This window comes from Pleurodeles waltl, chromosome 2_2 (genome assembly GCF_031143425.1).
Source record: "Pleurodeles waltl isolate 20211129_DDA chromosome 2_2, aPleWal1.hap1.20221129, whole genome shotgun sequence".
Taxonomy (NCBI): domain Eukaryota; kingdom Metazoa; phylum Chordata; class Amphibia; order Caudata; family Salamandridae; genus Pleurodeles; species Pleurodeles waltl.
The window spans coordinates 686,831,310-686,851,694 of NC_090439.1; the positions used below are offsets into that span (position 1 = coordinate 686,831,310).

Below are 20,385 nucleotides of genomic sequence, written 5' to 3' on the forward strand. Positions count from 1 at the left end.
ATTTTGGTTCTTTTTTTCCGGGGATCACCCATGGTCTAGATATGAGATTCTTATATCAATGTTACACGGCACAACCAACGATGAGGAGGGTGGGCACCGCCCGGGCTTCAACGGATGACCGGGTTAGGGGGAGGGGACACCGGACACCCCACATGGCTATCACGGGGCGGGCCCCTGTGCCTTCCCCTCATTCCACTTTTCCACACCCTCATGACAACATAAAGACAATCACATACACCACGTTACAACGTCCTGACATGGAATGTGAGGGGGGTGGCGAATCCACGCAAGCAACAACGAATACATACTTATTTGAAACGCCATCAGGTACATTTTGCCCTGCTCCAGGAGACACACCTATCAAACATTACTCTAGACCTCACTCGGAAGAACTGGAGGGGACAGCTACTGGGAACAGGGTCTTCGTCCTTTGCTTGCAGAGTGGCGATCTGGATTGTACCAGGGGTCCCTTAAGAGATTGCTGGTGCACGTATGGACACCAATGGTAGATACGTGGTAGTGGAGGGAAGCTTAGATAGTACACCGTTGGCATTAGTAGCGCTCTATTCCCCCCACTTTAATCAACTAGATTTTTTCCATACATTGTCAGTAGGCATGTTCCGTGACCCGACAACAGATTGCATTTGGGGAGGTGACTTCAACTGTGTCATGGATGCTCACATGGATAGATCCTTCCCGACACTCCCGTCCGCCCAGAGTGTCTTGGTGGTTGTCAAATGGGCTGTGTGATGTGTGGCGCATGCGTCACCCGGATCAGCGCGAACATTCCTTCTACTCCCCCGTTCACGTCCTATACACTAGGATAGACATGATCCTTGCGTCACCGGCTGTAGTTCACAAGCTCCACACAGCGGACTACCTGGCTTAAACTTTATCAGACCATAACCCTTTGCATGCGACATTAGGGTGGGGGAAACCGCGTGCACGGATCCAAACATGGCGATTACAGGTAGAGGCGCTGTCAGACCCCCCATCTGCGCTGAATTGGCTCAATGCTTATCCACTTACTTCTCTACAAATGACGGTTCAGAGTCTAGTCGTGCGATAGAATGGGATGCCCATACGGTGGTGGTACGGGCCATTGTATGGCTACCTCAATAGGGGTCAGACGGGTGTTGCTGAGAGAGATCTCGGACTTAGAGTCCCAGTTGCGTGTGGCAGAGACTGCAGTGGTAAACAGCGGTATGACTGTGGCGGAGCAGCATACACTGAGGACGAGTTACAGAGAAGCGGATATTAGACTCAGCAAAGATGATTACAGACACTACACGACACGTAAATATGCAGAGGGGGATAGAGCAGGTAAACTGCTAGCATGGCTCATCCGACAACCCTCCCAGCCCTCCCCTATAGGTGCAATTAGGTTGGACACAGGGCAGATGGTAACCTCACAAATAGAAATTAATGAGGCCTTCTACATGTATTATCGATCCCTATACTAGCCCAACCATCCCCTCCCCCCCCCACCTGCACGACTGGCCGACTTTTTGGTATCCTCTTCTCAGAAACACCTGCAGCCTGAACAGGCAGACGCATTGGATGGCTTAATTACCATAGAGGAAATGTGTCTGGCACTATCACAGAGGGCCTGCGCCAAGGCCCCAGGGCCAGACGGCTTACCAGTAGAGTATCTTGCGCCACAGGCTACTAATCTTCTGCAGCCACTACTGTGGGTATTTAACAAGGCATATGATAAAATACAATTGCCTGACTCAATGATGAAGCATTAATTGCTGTCCTCCCAAAGCCCGGTTGCGACCCCCTTGATGTACGCTCATATCGCCCTCTCTCCTTACTCAACTCGGATTGTAAATTATTAGGGAAAATTTTAGCCAACAGACTCCTTCCATACATGACGCATTTGATACATGAGGATCAATCGGGGTTTATAACCACCAGGAGCACCTTACTCAATATACGACGACAAATACGTATAATACGTAACACCGAGGTGGCATTCCCTGCCCGTGCGGTGGCCATATCACTAGATATAGAAAAAGCGTTCGACACTCTGGGATGGGATTTTCTTTTTGCTAAGCTGGAGGCTATGGGATATGGGACCGATTACGTTCAGTGGATTAAGACGCTGTATGCGAGACCCATGGCACGTGTGAAAATGGGGCAAGTTATTTCTGAGTCTTTTCCAATACACAGAGGCACCAGACAGGGCTGCCCCCTGTCTCCCCTTCTTTTTGCGATTGCCATGGAGCCGCTGGCAGCTAAGATGCGCATGCAGGCGTCTAGCTGGGGTATCCCGGAACTCAATACGCATAATATAATTTCATTATATGCGGATGACGCCTTGATATACCTACGAAACCACGCCGATTCCATGGAGGAAGTCATGGAGACACTTGATACATTTGCGTCCATATCTGGCTTACGAGTCAATTGGTCAAAATCCTGTATTTTTCCCCTTTCCCCAGTATCTCCGGAGCACCGCTCGGACCTCCCACATTACCAACTACCATGGTGCTATACCACTTTTAAATACCTGGGCATACAGATTTACCATGCTGTGGATGATTTCAAGGAGGGCAATATAGATAGGGTTCTTCGCTCAGTGCTAGGATCTTTACCGATTATACTTGCTGCTACTGGATCAGCATATATTCCTGAGTGCATACTGGCCGCCGTGCACTGAGCAGTAGTTGTGCAGGAGCATGCATGGAAGTAAATACACGAATATCAACTGTACCTGTGAGTACGTAAACATATAATCCTAAACACTGCATGACCTCCTTTTTCGTAAGCGCTGACTAAATGGGCAAGCCAAAAATGGCGAAAGCACCTTCTGGGGCCAAAAGCATCCCAGATCCCCCAGCTATGGAGCAAGACCCTACCGCACAAGCGTTACGGCAGATGGAAATTACGCTACGCAATCATACTTCACAATTCGAGAAGGTCCTGCAGGCCTATTGTTGAAACCAGAACTACTCTAGAGGTAAAGATTGGTGCAGTGGTGGTAGATGTCAGGCTACTTAGAGCGGATCAACGAGCAATGGCAGACCGAGTCTCTGAGACGCAAAAGGACATAGGCGGATTAACACCAATGGTGCAGGCACTGCAAGAACAAGTGCAACGCTTATCGTCAGAGATGGACGGACTGAAGAGCAGAGCAGAGGATGCCGAAGGTAGATAAAGGCGAAATAATATCAGACTGGTGGGGTTCCCAGAGCGGGCCGAGGGCCCCAGTGTCTAACTGTTCATGGAGAACTGGCTCGCAGACACTGTGCTTCGAGATGACATCCCTAAATTATTTTCGATTGAACGTGCTCACAGGGTCCCAAACAGAGCACCACCACCTGGAGCATATCCCCGCCCTATAATAGCCAGGTTACTTAATTACCGGGACAGAGACCTCATACTACAGCTGTTTCCCAAGCAAGGCCCACAGCATTTTGAAAACACATCAATCACTGCATATCCAGACTTCACGGCAGAAGTCCAAAAGACACGTAGCTCTTTCCACCAGATAAAAAATCGCCTTTGGGAACACCACATCACATATGCGCTACTGTTCCCTGCTAAACTGCGTGTTCAAGATGGACCTAAAGTGCACATCTTCACCTCCCCAGAGGACGCATGGACCTGGCTGCACGCCAAGGGCCTTGCCCACCCTGCGCAGCAGGAAAACTCAGTAGAAGGTCAAATATCCCCCAAAGAGAAACGAAGACGATGATCATGCACGGGGACTAAGCTATCTGTGTAGCAGGTGGCAGAGGAGCACTCCCGGCTTCTGCAAGAAACAACACGCTTCGTGGCGGACCCGCTAGCAGAGACGTTGGAAGTAGGAAACTCCAACCAGGAACACGAAACTCATTCTGACTCTGTAGACTCACATATGGGTCCGCTTCTCACTCCATGTTCGGCGGACGACATTTGATACATATCCTGATACGGTCAGCAGCCTGGGCTAGGGACGCCTGGGATTTTCATAGACTTGCCCGAATTACCATGGGCGGCCGGACGGAAGAACGGAGGAGCTAATGTACTATATGGTTTGGAACCGTGCTATGCGACGCGCCTCGCAGTGGATGGAGTAAGTTCATCCACTGGGCTAGGAGCAGACACTCCTGAAACTGGTTTACAACCTCTACGCCCGCTCAATATGGACCGGTTCGACCCTATACCTGCTCATAGTAGCGGGCACTGTTTTGATGTTTGCACATTTAGTGCTATTAGTTATCAGTTTTATTGTTATTTTGGTTCTTTTTTTCCGGGGATCACCCATGGTCTAGATATGAGATTCTTATATCAATGTTACACGGCACAACCAACGATGAGGAGGGTGGGCACCGCCCGGGCTTCAACGGATGACCGGGTTAGGGGGAGGGGACACCGGACACCCCACATGGCTATCACGGGGCGGGCCCCTGTGCCTTCCCCTCATTCCACTTTTCCACACCCTCATGACAACATAAAGACAATCACATACACCACGTTACAACGTCCTGACATGGAATGTGAGGGGGGTGGCGAATCCACGCAAGCAACAACGAATACATACTTATTTGAAACGCCATCAGGTACATTTTGCCCTGCTCCAGGAGACACACCTATCAAACATTACTCTAGACCTCACTCGGAAGAACTGGAGGGGACAGCTACTGGGAACAGGGTCTTCGTCCTTTGCTTGCAGAGTGGCGATCTGGATTGTACCAGGGGTCCCTTAAGAGATTGCTGGTGCACGTATGGACACCAATGGTAGATACGTGGTAGTGGAGGGAAGCTTAGATAGTACACCGTTGGCATTAGTAGCGCTCTATTCCCCCCACTTTAATCAACTAGATTTTTTCCATACATTGTCAGTAGGCATGTTCCGTGACCCGACAACAGATTGCATTTGGGGAGGTGACTTCAACTGTGTCATGGATGCTCACATGGATAGATCCTTCCCGACACTCCCGTCCGCCCAGAGTGTCTTGGTGGTTGTCAAATGGGCTGTGTGATGTGTGGCGCATGCGTCACCCGGATCAGCGCGAACATTCCTTCTACTCCCCCGTTCACGTCCTATACACTAGGATAGACATGATCCTTGCGTCACCGGCTGTAGTTCACAAGCTCCACACAGCGGACTACCTGGCTTAAACTTTATCAGACCATAACCCTTTGCATGCGACATTAGGGTGGGGGAAACCGCGTGCACGGATCCAAACATGGCGATTACAGGTAGAGGCGCTGTCAGACCCCCCATCTGCGCTGAATTGGCTCAATGCTTATCCACTTACTTCTCTACAAATGACGGTTCAGAGTCTAGTCGTGCGATAGAATGGGATGCCCATACGGTGGTGGTACGGGCCATTGTATGGCTACCTCAATAGGGGTCAGACGGGTGTTGCTGAGAGAGATCTCGGACTTAGAGTCCCAGTTGCGTGTGGCAGAGACTGCAGTGGTAAACAGCGGTATGACTGTGGCGGAGCAGCATACACGGAGGACGAGTTACAGAGAAGCGGATATTAGACTCAGCAAAGATGATTACAGACACTACACGACACGTAAATATGCAGAGGGGGATAGAGCAGGTAAACTGCTAGCATGGCTCATCCGACAACCCTCCCAGCCCTCCCCTATAGGTGCAATTAGGTTGGACACAGGGCAGATGGTAACCTCACAAATAGAAATTAATGAGGCCTTCTAAATGTATTATCGATCCCTATACTAGCCCAACCATCCCCTCCCCCCCCCACCTGCACGACTGGCCGACTTTTTGGTATCCTCTTCTCAGAAACACCTGCAGCCTGAACAGGCAGACGCATTGGATGGCTTAATTACCATAGAGGAAATGTGTCTGGCACTATCACAGAGGGCCTGCGCCAAGGCCCCAGGGCCAGACGGCTTACCAGTAGAGTATCTTGCGCCACAGGCTACTAATCTTCTGCAGCCACTACTGTGGGTATTTAACAAGGCATATGATAAAATACAATTGCCTGACTCAATGATGAAGCATTAATTGCTGTCCTCCCAAAGCCCGGTTGCGACCCCCTTGATGTACGCTCATATCGCCCTCTCTCCTTACTCAACTCGGATTGTAAATTATTAGGGAAAATTTTAGCCAACAGACTCCTTCCATACATGACGCATTTGATACATGAGGATCAATCGGGGTTTATAACCACCAGGAGCACCTTACTCAATATACGACGACAAATACGTATAATACGTAACACCGAGGTGGCATTCCCTGCCCGTGCGGTGGCCATATCACTAGATATAGAAAAAGCGTTCGACACTCTGGGATGGGATTTTCTTTTTGCTACGCTGGAGGCTATGGGATATGGGACCGATTACGTTCAGTGGATTAAGACGCTGTATGCGAGACCCATGGCACGTGTGAAAATGGGGCAAGTTATTTCTGAGTCTTTTCCAATACACAGAGGCACCAGACAGGGCTGCCCCCTGTCTCCCCTTCTTTTTGCGATTGCCATGGAGCCGCTGGCAGCTAAGATGCGCATGCAGGCGTCTAGCTGGGGTATCCCGGAACTCAATACGCATAATATAATTTCATTATATGCGGATGACGCCTTGATATACCTACGAAACCACGCCGATTCCATGGAGGAAGTCATGGAGACACTTGATACCTTTGCGTCCATATCTGGCTTACGAGTCAATTGGTCAAAATCCTGTATTTTTCCCCTTTCCCCAGTATCTCCGGAGCACCGCTCGGACCTCCCACATTACCAACTACCATGGTGCTATACCACTTTTAAATACCTGGGCATACAGATTTACCATGCTGTGGATGATTTCAAGGAGGGCAATATAGATAGGGTTCTTCGCTCAGTGCTAGGATCTTTACCACTCTGGTTGTCCCTCCCACTATCACCTATGGGATGGATAGCTATTGCCAAAATGCTTATCCTCCCGAGAATTTTGTATTACTTTACAGCGCTCCCGATTGTCCTTACCCGCTCCTTTTTAAAAAAATTACACTCCATTATGACCAATCTACTATGGGGCAGGGACAGACGCAGAGTAGCGTTATCCTTAACGCAGTACCAACAATTAAGGGGAGGACTGGGCATGCCCAATTTTGCATTATATTACGCAGCGGCCCAACTGCAGTAGCCGGCACTGTGGCTGGGAGGAGCCTCATCGGCAGAACAAGCAACGGTGATGAAGATGTTAGCACTACTCCCAGTGCTCGCTTGGCTGTCGGATGGGTCGTGTCGCTCGACACAGGACTCCGTCCTATTGCTGGCTGCAAAATCATGCTGGCAGAGATATGTCCACAATAGAGGCGACCCAATACCATACTCCCCTATGCTGACATGCACACAATTACCTAAGGCTCAAACCCTAATAGCACACCACGGCACAGCCCTATGGCGTGAGGCAGGCCTAGTAAACGTGAGAGAGATATATGAGGACTCTACACTAAAGACCTTTGCCGAACTCATGAGTTCGGCGGGGATCCTGGTTGGCGCCTTCATCACATATTGCGCAATCAGACACTTGCTGGGAGCCACGTGGGGACGGGGCAACAATGAGCCACAAGAATCACAATTGCTCACATTAATTCTATCCCTTGGCAACACAAGAGGCGCAATTTCTCGATTATACTTGCTGCTACTGGATCAGCTTTGTCCCGAACTGTTACGTGCCAAAGCAAGATGGGACGAGTTATTACCCACCCCTCTGTCCCAAAGTGCCTGGATGGCGGCGCTCTCCTCCATCAAAAGCATTTCTCGTAACACCGACACCGCTACACTCATTTTAATTACATACATCACACTTACCTATCCCCGGCCCGAATAAAGCGAACGTTCATGGACACTGATCCACTATGCCCTAGGTGCGCGCAACCAGCGGTGGACTTGTATCACATGGTATGGACCTGTCCTCAGATGGCAGAGGCCTGGCGGCGTGTCACTGACACTGTCGCAGAGATTACAAACAGTACTTGCCTGTGACGCCAGAATCGTGTTTGCTCGGTTTGCGCCGGCGCAACAAGGGGGACAAACAAATACACAGATATACAGATTTGCCTTTGCACTATTTAAGCGTTTACTAGCGACTCATTGGAAAGCGTCACACACCCCGGGTCACAGTAACTGGCAGCATGACCTGATGCAGGCCTCGCAAGCAGAAGCATACACACTCCGGCAGCTCCAGCGAAGGGGATTAGCTCAGGGTGGATACGACATATGGGATGCCTTCATTGTTGCTATGGAAGCCAAAAATTATACACACCCACCTTAAACTGCGTGCATGTTCTGTGGTCCAGAACAAATGTAAGATCTCACATCACATACTGGTTAACTGCTCCCTGTGAAAGACCCGACTATAGATTTCACTTGGCGGGCCACGGAAAGCACACGGGGTGACCAGGCAAAAAAGAGTAATTGAACACAAACTTGGGTTACACAAGGATGACTAGGGCCAGCTCAAATATAGGTTGAAAAACAATCAACACTTTCCTACCCCTTTACACGCGCAGGTCGCAAGGGGATATCTTGTGAAATGCCTAGTACTTGGAGACTAATATGGTCTTGTATGCACACACAGGCATAAATCATACCTACATTCCTCTCACTCAGCAAGGGGGTACATTGGGCTCCTCCCCTGTAACTTGATTCCGGCACCATTATCAAAATGATGCCTGTTTCTCCCTTCTCTCTCCCGCCACACTTGCATGGATATTATATGTTATGGTCGGTATGTGTGTGCTGCGTGGCTTTATATGTACAGTTTAGATGTCTTCGTGACCGATTATGTTTGCGATACCCCGGAATGCTTGATGTTCATTGTTTAATGTTCAATAAACAGAATTGGAAGAAAAAAAACAGTGCTAAAGTGCATATGCTCTCTCCCTCTAAACATGGTAACATTGGATCACACCCAATTGGGCTATTTAATTTACTTAGAAGTCCCTAGTAGGGTGCACTATATGTGCCCAGGGCCTGTAGATTAAAAGCTTCTAGTAGGCCTGCAGCACTGATTGTGCCACCCACTTAAGTAGCCCCTTAACCTTGCCTCAGGCCAGCCATTGCACGGCCTGTGTGCAGTTTCACTGCCAATTCGACTTGGCATTTAAAAGTACTTGCCAAGCCTAAATCTCCCCTTTTTCTACATATGTCACCCCTAAGGTGTGCCTTAGGTAACCCCTAGGGCAGGGTGCTGTGTAAGTAAAAGGCAGGACATGTACCTGTGTAGTTTACATGTCCTGGTAGTGTAAAGCTGCTACATTTGTTTTAGGCCACTACTGTGAGGCCTTCTCCCTTCATAGGCTAACATTGGAGCTGCCCTCATACATTGTTTGAGTGGTAGCTGCTGATCTGAAAGGAGTAAGAAGGTCATATTTAGTATGGCCAGAATGGTAATACCAAATCATGCTGACTGGTGAAGTTGGATTTAATATTACTATTCTAGAAATGCCACTTTTAGAAAGTGAGCATTTCTCTGCACTTAAATCTTTCTGTGCCTTACAATTCACGTCTGGCTGGGTTTAGTTGACAGATCCTTGTGCATTCACTCAGACACACGCCAAACACAGGATACTCAGCCTCACTTGCTTACATCTGCATTTTGAATGGGTCTTCCTGGGCTGGGAGGGTGGAGGGCTTGCTCTCACACAAAGGACTGCCACAGCCCCTACTGGGACCCTGGCAGACAGGATTGAACTGAACGGGGACCTGGTGCACTTCTAAGCCACTCTTTGAAGTCTCCCCCACTTCAAAGGCACATTTGGGTATAAAAACAGGGCCTCTGCCCTACCACCTCAGACACTTCTGGAGAAGAAACCAGAACCTGCACCCTGACAAGAAGAATTGCCTGGCTGCCCAAAAGACTCACTGACTGCTTTCTGAAGAGGACTTCACGACAGGAGATCGAAGCAGCACCAGTGTCACGACTGGAACTTAGACGCACGGCCCTACTGGATCGACGCAAACCGACTCAGAACGACGATGCCCGACTTCCTGAGAGGAATCAACGCAGCGCCTGCCGTGCGGAAGAAAATTCCACGCATCACCTACCGGAATCGACGCAGCGCCTGTGACTTCTCTCCGCAAGCCCAGGATTGTACGCATCGTCCCCGTGGCGTCTGAAAACCCCCCAACCCAAAGAGGATCAAAGTCTGCGTGCCGGAAATCAACGCAACGTCTTCCCCACGTGAAAAATAACGACGCAAGTCCGTGTGCGAAGGGGTGAAACCAACGCACACTCACCGTTTTCCACGCACCTCCTCCTCTTTGGTCCCTTTTCAACCACACCAGGTACTTTGCCCTGCAAGAGACACTTGTTGTTTCTAGGAGAACTTAAGACACTTTTTATTGCTTTTACAGTAATATTTCAACTCTAAGACACTTGATATCACTTTCAGTGATAACCCTACATTTGCTTATTTCATCTTTAATCGTTTTGACCTGCATTTATCCAGATAAATATTATATATTTTTCTAAAGACTGTGTGGTGTATTTTTGTGGTGTTATATTGTGGTATTGTATGATTTATTGCACAAATACTTTACACATTGCCTTCTAAGTTAAGCCTGACTGCTCAGTGCCAAGCTACCAGAGGGTGGGCACAGGATAATTTGGATTGTGTGTGACTTACCCTGATTAGAGTGAGGGTCCTTGCTTGGAGAGAGGGTAACCTGACTGCCAACCAAAGACCCCATTTCTAACAGCGTGTATGTAGATGAGTTTGTGTGTTGGTGTGGTGTATGTTAGCGTGTGTGTGTGTGGCCGTGACTAGCCTTGCCGGGGTTGTGTGTTGTGTGTCGGTGTGTACTAATCACCTTCCCTCCAGTGTGTGCTAGGTGGGTGTACTTATGGTGGTTGTCTTCATCTCTGGTTCTGGAATTGTATGGCCAGCTGGTGCAGTGGGAAGACTTCAAGTTCGGGTTTCATGGCGGCTGCGGATGGGTTTGTGTTCCTGAATGGGAGTGTCTCCTTTTATGTTGTTCGTTTCCACCAGGCTTTTCGTGGCGGTGAGACCGCGCCCGGAAATCCTGGTGGTGTACAACCTCATAATATAGTCGCCAGAAACATGGTCTCCGCCAGCCTGGGGATGTCTACTGCCGGCTGCGGCAGCATCTGCACTGGCCGTACTGGTGGTGTATTGGCTGTGTTTTGTTGGGAACACCGTTATGCTCATAATATGGCGATCCTAGGACCGCAAAACTATTAATGACCACCTCAGTGACATAACTATGCTGTAATGGGTTCTTTCCTCTTCCTACCAGTTGGTAAAATGATATATGAACTGTTGCGGTCTCCCATTGTTCTCTGTAATGTATCTTAATGCCAATCTGTTGGAAATAGCATTATATTAAACAGTTATATATATGCATACATAAACAAACAATGATCTGTGCGTTGACCTACTCTGCATGCTGTGCAGTCATCATAACTGAAACGTTTACATGTTTATTGTTTTTCCATGTCTGTTATTTGTTAGATTGCTTATCATTAAAAACCTGTCTGCATGTTACAATAAAGCTTGGTGAGATGAGCACTCTGTTGAGACCGATCTGCAACCTTTCTGTCACCGATGTAGCTGTCAGCAAGGGTAAATAATCCTTTTATTCCACTAAAGGCAATGAAATTAGTATAGGAAGAAACTTGGTTGATATTGCTTTGTAAGGTATGAATCACAGTGCTTTATAATTATTACACTTTTATTATTTTAAAAGGCTAAGTCATTCTCTATGCCATGATAGTGTCCAAATATTGTTTCCTTCTGATGCCAACGTCCCCCCACAGGAGAGGCATTAGCCTCTGTGATAGAACGGTAAAAGGTATGAGTTCACCCTATTTACACCTAATAGCTGGCCCTCACTTACCACACCAGGTCATTGTTGGACATAAAGTGGAGGCTGCAAGGGTGTTTAAAAACCATTTTACCAGACTAAATGATTCAACACATATGCATTGGCACTGATGTTCTTTTGGGAGAAACAACTGCCTGACCCCACCCCAGCTGTCACTGCAAGGCTGAACAAAGGCCAAAAACCAGCGACTGGCGCTGTAGCCCTCAGTGGAATGCCAGGACGACAGTCTAGTAATAACAGGTAGAAAGTTTGAGGAGTAAAGAAGTATTCCAGGATGTTTAAGTAGGTTTGGAAGTATGTTAAAGAATTAGAGACACACACACACACACATTAATGGTAGGGGTGTGGGAAATATAACACAGGAAAAATAATGAATAAAGATTCTTAAACCCTTTGGATCCTGTTGTGTTGTGGCGTAAGTGAAAGGGGCAGCAGGCCATAAAGCACTCAGCTTAGAGTTTCATCATTCTTTTTACTAACATTATTGCCAATTCCCACCATATTCAACCTGACTCTAGCATCATCAGGCCAAGCCATCACATACCTAACATCCCGGGGCTGAGCCCGACTCAACCCTTGTTTAGCACTCACAATGGAACAACTCAACAGGTCACAAAAATGTTTAGAACTTTTGTGCAAATTGATTCAACTAAAAGAAGATGGGTGTTGGTTTACAGCAGTAAATAAACAAACCTGGATTTTACAATGAGTTGTTATGCAATTTTATACCTTCTTGAGAGGATGTGGGTGTACTATATGATATGGCTGGACAGCCTTATTGTGCAGTACACTCGGAAATATCATCTTAGGTCCAGTCAGGTATGTTAACTCAACCTTAAGCTCACTGCAGCTGCAGCTCCGACCAATTAGGCTTAGCAAAGGAACAATGTGTAAAGCATTTAATGGTACTAGACAACAGAATAATAAAGTAACACGACACGAAAGAAACAAGACACCAATTTATAAAAATAGTGTTTTATAAAAAATTTTAGAGACCTTGATCATCAAACTCCTCCGGAGGGTTCTGGAGACATGGATTGTAGTAATAAATACATTTCATATCAAGCGCAAACAAGCACTGGTCTACAAAAAGTTTGGAAACCTTTGAAACGTTTGTAAAAGTTAGTTCAAAAACTCTGGCCAAAGTTGGGTGACCAAGTCAAGCAAGACAAAGTTCTAGGGGGCCAGAAAGGATACTATGGATAGTTACCTGGCCACCAGAGTGTTTTTAGAGCATGATCCAAAGTTTACTGGATGACCACCCCAGACAACAATGTAGTGGTCCTGAACCTGATGGATGCATGCTAAAGATGCTCAAAGATGCTCCTGATGCTGTGAGGTTGATGGGGCTGCAGTCTGGTTTAGTCCTCCGTCCACAGGTGGATGGAGGCTACTCTGTCCACAGATCACCGGGTCCCAAGAAGACCTCTATGCAGGGGTCCAAGGGCTGCCAATACAGACCTTTCTTTTTAGCAACAAAGAGGTCACAGTGCAAACCTTTGGTGGGGGCTTGTGTCCCTTTTGGTCTACGACTCTGGTCACAACCAACACCCACGGGTCTAATAGACATGGGTGCACCTTTTTGCTATCTCCATATTGTCCTTTGGGGTGCCCGGTATCCAGTAGCAGGAAAAGTTCTGTGGTGACTACCAGAGATGCAATTTGGGCTCTTTCAGCTTTAATGTCCCCAGTGCCATTCTGGAAAGCCAGCTAACTGACCCTTGGTGTCACTTCTTTGGGCTGGGGCCAGTATGCTACTATGTCCCCTCCTACCTAGTGATGAAGTTCCTGTAACTTCTGGATATTCTTGAATGCCACATTCTTGCCCCCTTCAAGATGGCACAACCCTTCCTTAGTAGTCAGGAGCAAGGTAACCCACCCTAGAGAAATTGAAACAAGTTTCACCTCTCTAGCCCTCTCCCCATGCAGGCTAGAGGAACAAAAGGCATCCTGCTCAGGGGTGTTGGGCTGAGCAGCCCATCAAGGGGGACTTGCCCTTTAAAGCACGCCTCTGGGCTAACCCCCAAGTGGCCATCCTGGCAGAGGAAGAGACACCTCGCTGCTATGGCACTGGCTTTGTTCCTGGGCCTGGTACTCATTCACACGTCTCCCCAGGTGGTCAGAAAGTTGTCTGGGTCTGTGTGCCTTTGTGAGGCTGCTGGACGAGCAGGACACAGAGTGGTAACTTTATAAAAGTTTCCTACCTTTAATAGTGACAATAACTTTAACCAGGCCAATAGGTTGAATTTAATGCCATTATTAATTTGATACTTTACATGACCTAGTTTGGTAGTCCCAGTCAAACGTTAGCCTGGTTGGGATGCCACTAGGTAACCCTGTACTAGAAAATGGGGTACCAACTTTACCCACAGCAAAATGACAATTTGTATGTGTTCCTGCTAAGACATATCAGGAAAAAAATGTCTTAATTAACAACAGACAGTTCCCTGTCACAGGACTCTATAGGCCTTCCTTAGTGGAGACTTATATGTAATGTTAAGGGATAGAGTGGCATTGCTATTGGTTTAAATGGCAAAGTCAAACTGGCAGTGAAAACACTGTCCTTCAGTCTGCAGTGGCAGGCTGGGAGCCATTTTGTACCTTGTTACACGAAAGGTGGCATAAACATTGCTGCAGCTTTGAGTGGACACTCTGTCTTACATGTCGTAGGTACACTGGGTATTATATATCAAGGACCTATAAATAAGTCAAGCCTTGCCAATTGCGTGCATCCAATTCGACATTAAATTTGTATGAGGTTAAACAGTGACACTGAGGTCTGGTTACCAGGCCTCACTACACTCTTAAAGTTGAAAAACAGGTGCTAATAGTCCAAGTGGGGGCCAATACTTGCAAGGAGCCTGTTTTCTTTGACTTCTCTTGTCCGTCACTTGTCTGCTGCTTTGGGTGCAAACTAAGAAAAGGGGGGAATTCAGTGTTTATGATCCCAAGCGCATAGAATCTGCCAACAAAATCACAAATTCCAAAGCTAATTTTACTACCCAAAAAACACTAATTAAAGAAAACTCCGATTTCATGCATGAAAATATGATAAACTAATGGTCTCCAAACTCACAATCAATGTTAAGGAAAGAGGCCAAGGCACACATTAGCAGCTAGTCTCCAAAGTCAAATGCCAGAGGGCAACAAATTATACTACTGCAGAAGCATTTTGGAATAACAAAAATGAGTGGAATTACCATGTTGAAATAGCACATAGGCTTCAAACGAAAAGCTGAATTTTAAAAGCAAGTGAGAGCACTAGGCTTTAAAATTTATCACTGTTCAGGTTGGAAGGCTGTAGAATGTATTTTTATTTCTGTTTACAAACCCTGACTTAGGTCACAAATATGAATTGTTTAACTTTCAATGACACAAATGTACTGAGAAATGCGGAACCTAAAAGGAAATGCTAGATTTGAACTTTCCCATCGACATAGGTTTCATAGACTATAATAATGTAGTAAAATGTTTTGTTTAATTTCTGTAGAATGTTTCATATGAACAATGGTACATTGAGTTTAGAATGAATGAGAACCACATTAGATCATAGTGTAATGCAGAGGCCTAACCATAAACTGTAGTTGTCTTATAGTAAGTGAACGCTAAGAATCTTTCAGTGACTTACCAAATGTTTCACATAATGTTTAATTCTATAGTTTAATATCTGTGAGCCATTGTTTCTTGACTGTTTAGATGAGGGAAGTTTTCCTGTTCCCATAATGACACAGTTGTAGTAGCATTTTCACCCTTCCCAGGAATCAATGCTTTTGGAAATAGATTTAGGCAAATTAACATTAATAAAACTAATCATTCAAGAAAAATAATGCATATGATCAACAAGAATATCTGGGTTACAGAGATGATACGTGTTAGAAATGGGGTCTCCCATTGGCAGTGGTTTGCACCGTGTCCAAGGACCCTGTCTCTAGTCACACTTGCTCAACCTCTTTGTAGCTTGGCAGGAGGAGCTGTCAGGCTTATCTCAAAGGCAATGTCTAAAGTATTTGTACACACACACACACACACACACACAGTAGTAAGCATTGGCTCCTCACTGCAACTGGGGAGGTGAGGCATCCGTTCCATACTGCGAGGCAGGGGAGGTGAGGCTTTGGTTCCTTGCAGTTGCAGGGGAGGGGATTGTGGAGCTGGAGGCAAGGCATCAGTTTCTTATGACCTGGCAGGGTCAATGAATCCAGCAGATCAAGATGTGAGGCGTCGACTTTGCAGTGTTGAGATCACAAGGGGCCACAGATGCTGCACCAGAGTCAGAGGTCACGCATGTTGGTGACATGGCACTCAGGTCTCATGCTGTGGCTGGACTTTGGAGGTACTGCAGCGGCATCAGGCCTGCAGCGTCGGTCACGGTCGTTGCACTCAGCGGGGACCATGGCTCCAGTACAGGCGGCGGCGTGGAGACGGATAGTGGCACCAGGTCCGAAGATGCTCTGAAGCTGATGTGCATGTTTCTTCTTGGCTACACCAGAACTCACTCCCAGGGGCCCAGGAACTAGATTTGGCACCATTTGGCAAGTCAGACCTCTTAGTAAGAGAGCCCAGGTGCTGGCAGATGAAGTATTTGATGGCCCCAAGACTTCTTAACAGTAGGCAAGCTGAGTCTAAGGCCTTGGAGAACCTCTGGAAGCAGGATGTAGAAAGCAAAGCCCAGTCCTTTCACTCTCAGGACAGAAGCAGCAGGCCAGCACAGTATAGCAACAGGCAGAGTGGCAGTCCCTCCTACAGCATCCAGCTATTCTTCCTGGCAAAATGTCCTTGGTGCAGATGGATTCTAACTTTGTGGGGTCAGAGATCCAGTACTTATACCCATTTCTGCCTTTGAAGTTGACAAACTTCAAAGAAAAGTTAGTGTAATGCACAATACCCTGCCTTTGCCTGCTCTGAACCCCAGACACACTCCAGGGGGCTGGAGAGTGCTTTGTGTAAGGACAGGCACATCCCTATTCAGGTGCAAATGTCAACTCCTCCCACCACTGTAGCCCAGGAAGACCCATCAGGATATGTATGGCACACCTCAGCTCCCTTTGTGTGACTGTCTACAGTGAATTCACAAACAGCCCAACTGTCATCCTGACCCAGCCATGTACTCCACAGACAGGGGCAAAGAATGATTAAGCAAGAAAATGCCCACTTTCTAAAAGTGGCATTTACAAACTTACAATTTAAAAACCAAATTCACCAAAAGATGTATGTTTTATTTATGAGTTCCAAGGCCCCATATCCTCTGCTCCCAATGGGTAATTACACTTAAAAGATATCTCAAGGCAATCCCCTTGTTACCCTATGGAAGAGATGGTCCTTGCAATAGATACAACTGAATTTAGCAGTATTTCACTATCAGGACATGTAAAACACACCAGTATATGTCCTACCTTTTATATACACTGCACCCTGCCCATGGAGCTGCCTTGGGCCTACCTTAGAGGTGACTTACATGTAGTAAAAGGGAAGGTTTGGATCTGGCAAGTAGTTGCGCTTGCTAGGTCAAATTAGCAGTTTAAGACTGCCCACACAGACACTGTAGTGGCAGGACTGGGACACGTTTAAAGAGGTACTCATATGGGTGGCACAATCAGTGCTGGAGGCCTACTAGTAGCATTTGATGTACAGGCCCTAGGCACACATGGTGCACTATACTATGGACTTACTAATAAATAAAATATCCCAATCATGGATGAACCAATCACCAATGCCATTTAGACAGACAGCACCCACTTGAACTTTAGCACTGGTCAGCAGTGGTAAAGTGTTCAGAGTCCTAAAGCCAGCAAAAACTAAATTCAGTACAGGATTAAAAACAGGAGAAAAGAAGCAAAAAGAAAGGGAAAACCATGGTAAGAGCTGACAGGTCTAACAATATATTGCTCAGAATTACTAATCATCAGTCAATTCACATTAGCAGAGTCAATAATCTTTAGCTGGGCACAGGTCAATCCTATAACTAACCAAATCAGAGAAATACATGTGTGAGGAGAAACACATGAGGGAAAAATACAAATAACAGAAAAAGAACAAAAATAATTTGGAAAAAGATAATCTCGGACTGCAGGTCACTAACTAAGGTAGGCAAAAATAAGGGAAAGTGTCAGCATATCAGAAGTTCGGTCAAGAGATTTCTGAAGGGGAAATAAAACGATTTCTAAGTCTAAAAAGGCATTTCAAGGGGTGAATGGCAGAGCGGGAGTTATCTCTCCAAGGGTACAGCATTCAGGGAATCTTCATCAGCAAAGCATCAGGATCAACAAGCATCAGGACAGCATTTGGGGACAGCAAGAATCTGTTGGTGACTGCTCAGGACTGCTCCAGGGGTCAAATGCTCATCGCTATTTTAGAATTCTCAAAACATTCTGATAAAAGGGATACGTTCATGTCACACTCAGTGGGCATCATCCAATGGTAGTCGATCACCAGACTACAAGTCGTAAAAGTCCAATTCTTTCCCAAAACTCTCATGGGAACATCTTCCATTCATGTGACTTCACGCATGTTTGAAACAATTGTATAGGATACCAGTCCATGTTCAAAATGTTCTTCCGTCAAGGACATAATGCTACATTCTCTCTATACTTACACAATAGAGTCTAATACCAACTTGCTAAGTTTCTCATGAGAACATAAACTAAAAGAAAGTTCACCTTAGAGCATGAATCAGCATTTCTAGCAAGGGCACGAATTGCACAAGAAAATTATAATAATGCATTTAATTATTACGTTTTAGTAAAACACATTCTATATGCAAACTTATTATTTCATTAATATGAATAATACATTTCAGTTTAAATGGCAAAGCTTTGTTACTACATTTTATTAGGTTTTTACGTTCAGCCATTAAAACTATGATTAACATAAAACATAAACTGCCACATTCTGATGACCTTTGTACCACAACAGGCTTTACTAACAGTTAGACTACATCACATTGCACTGATTAGATGAGGTTTCAACTACTGATAAGAAAGTTAGATAAAAGTGTGTTCCTAGTCTTCAGTTCAGATCCTGCACATTCACTTTGCTGATTCAAGACTCTCTGCAGAGCCCTTTCCAGACGCTTCTTAGATTTATTCCGAGACCCTTTTAAATTTCCTGACTGAATCTATTCTGCTCTGAGACTCCACTGAGTTTCTTTAAACTCTGTCTATGGAAAGTACTGCTTTGATTAACATTTGACATTTAAGGATAAAAGCGTTATGCTTTCACATCTCGAATACAGAGCTTTTTATGGGTTCAAACTAATATTTTTCTCACATTCTCCATAGCTTAGAATAGGGACTTTTTCTTTATGGAACGGGCTTTATGCACTTGTTCTGGTATTAAGGATTTGTATTGCTTGACTGATTAGCTAATGATGATGATTAATAAAGATATACTACCTAAATAATTTTATATAAAGCTCTGAAACACTCACCAACTTTCAGCATTGACTCAGAAGAGATTGAAATTGAAACTGTGATAAATAAATTAATTTTAATTTGCAGCTCCTGAACAATTCTTACTTACGGGAGAGGTCTGTAGACCTGGGCCCAGTAACAGCAGACACTGCTGATTTGATGAGTTATTAAGAGTATGCTGTAAACAAAATATTTAGCTAAAGACCCTGCTCCACAACTATACTCACCATCCTATCACTTCCACCTACCGCCCTCTTGACCAATGTGGACAAAACTTGGAAAATAATTATGAAGTAGGGAAATATTTTTGGGGAGATTTTTTGGTAGACTTGTTAAATAGGTTCAGAATTAGTTACCATCGAATGATGCCTCATTTCTGTAAGTGCAACTCAAGAATAAGTACAGAGTATACACGTAATAAAAACCCCTTTGTTCAGATGTCAATAATAATTTGTAATGTGTATACATTACTGCTATCGCATAGCAATGCGGTTCACAAACGAAAATAGTTTGTTGTTTCCGCAGTACTGTAAATAATGGCTGGAATTACTATTCTGATACATTAGAAATTATTTATCTTGGTTGTTCTGGGAGCTCAGTCATAAAGGTAAGCTAGCTACCCACGGCACACTGTGCTCTTACCTATGATGGGTCTGTCATTGACACCGCCGCCTTGGCTCAGGCTGACAGCTGAGCCGCAGAGGAGCAGAGAGCCCCCTAACAGTAGGAGCCCCATAGGTCCCGGCGCCGTAATCATTGTGATCTTCATATGGTGAACTGCTTCCCCCTTGTCTGTTCTCGGCCACCGGAACTCAACGTTTCTCAGCCCAGCTGCAGTTACAGTGTACTCTACATTGCATCACCCAGCATCTGATGCACTTGACGTAAACCCGGACCTGTCATATCGGGGCACGTTGGAACTTGTAGTCAGCCGGTGTATAGGCTCAGCCGTGCTCGCATTTTTTTTTCCACCCATCCTGTGTGAATGGTTGGCTTCTTCTGAAAAGCTCGTGCTCTGCAGGGCCGCGCATTATTATTGCGTTAATACGTTATTCGTCACAACAAGAAACACACTTGGCTCTGATAAAACATTTAAAAAAAAACTAAACAAGGACTACATAATGTTATTTTTAAAATGTTACATGGCATGCTAAGCCGTTTCAAATGCGCTGAAT

At 45.9% G+C, this 20,385-nt stretch overlaps 1 protein-coding gene across 2 annotated transcripts in view; it reads right to left on the reverse strand.

Annotated features, from left to right (window-relative positions):
* Positions 1-20,135, reverse strand: part of GGH (gamma-glutamyl hydrolase) — a 168,688-nt gene extending 148,553 nt beyond the window's left edge. Inside the window, exon 1 of one of the 2 annotated variants that reach the window (XM_069220248.1) lies at positions 19,853-20,131. In XM_069220248.1, coding sequence (XP_069076349.1) covers positions 19,853-19,979 — 127 coding nt within the window. In that variant the 5' untranslated portion in view covers positions 19,980-20,131. Of the gene's footprint in view, positions 1-19,852 lie in introns of both variants that reach the window. The other variant, XM_069220247.1, reaches the window with a different exon arrangement.
* Between the last annotated feature and the right edge of the window lie 250 nt (positions 20,136-20,385).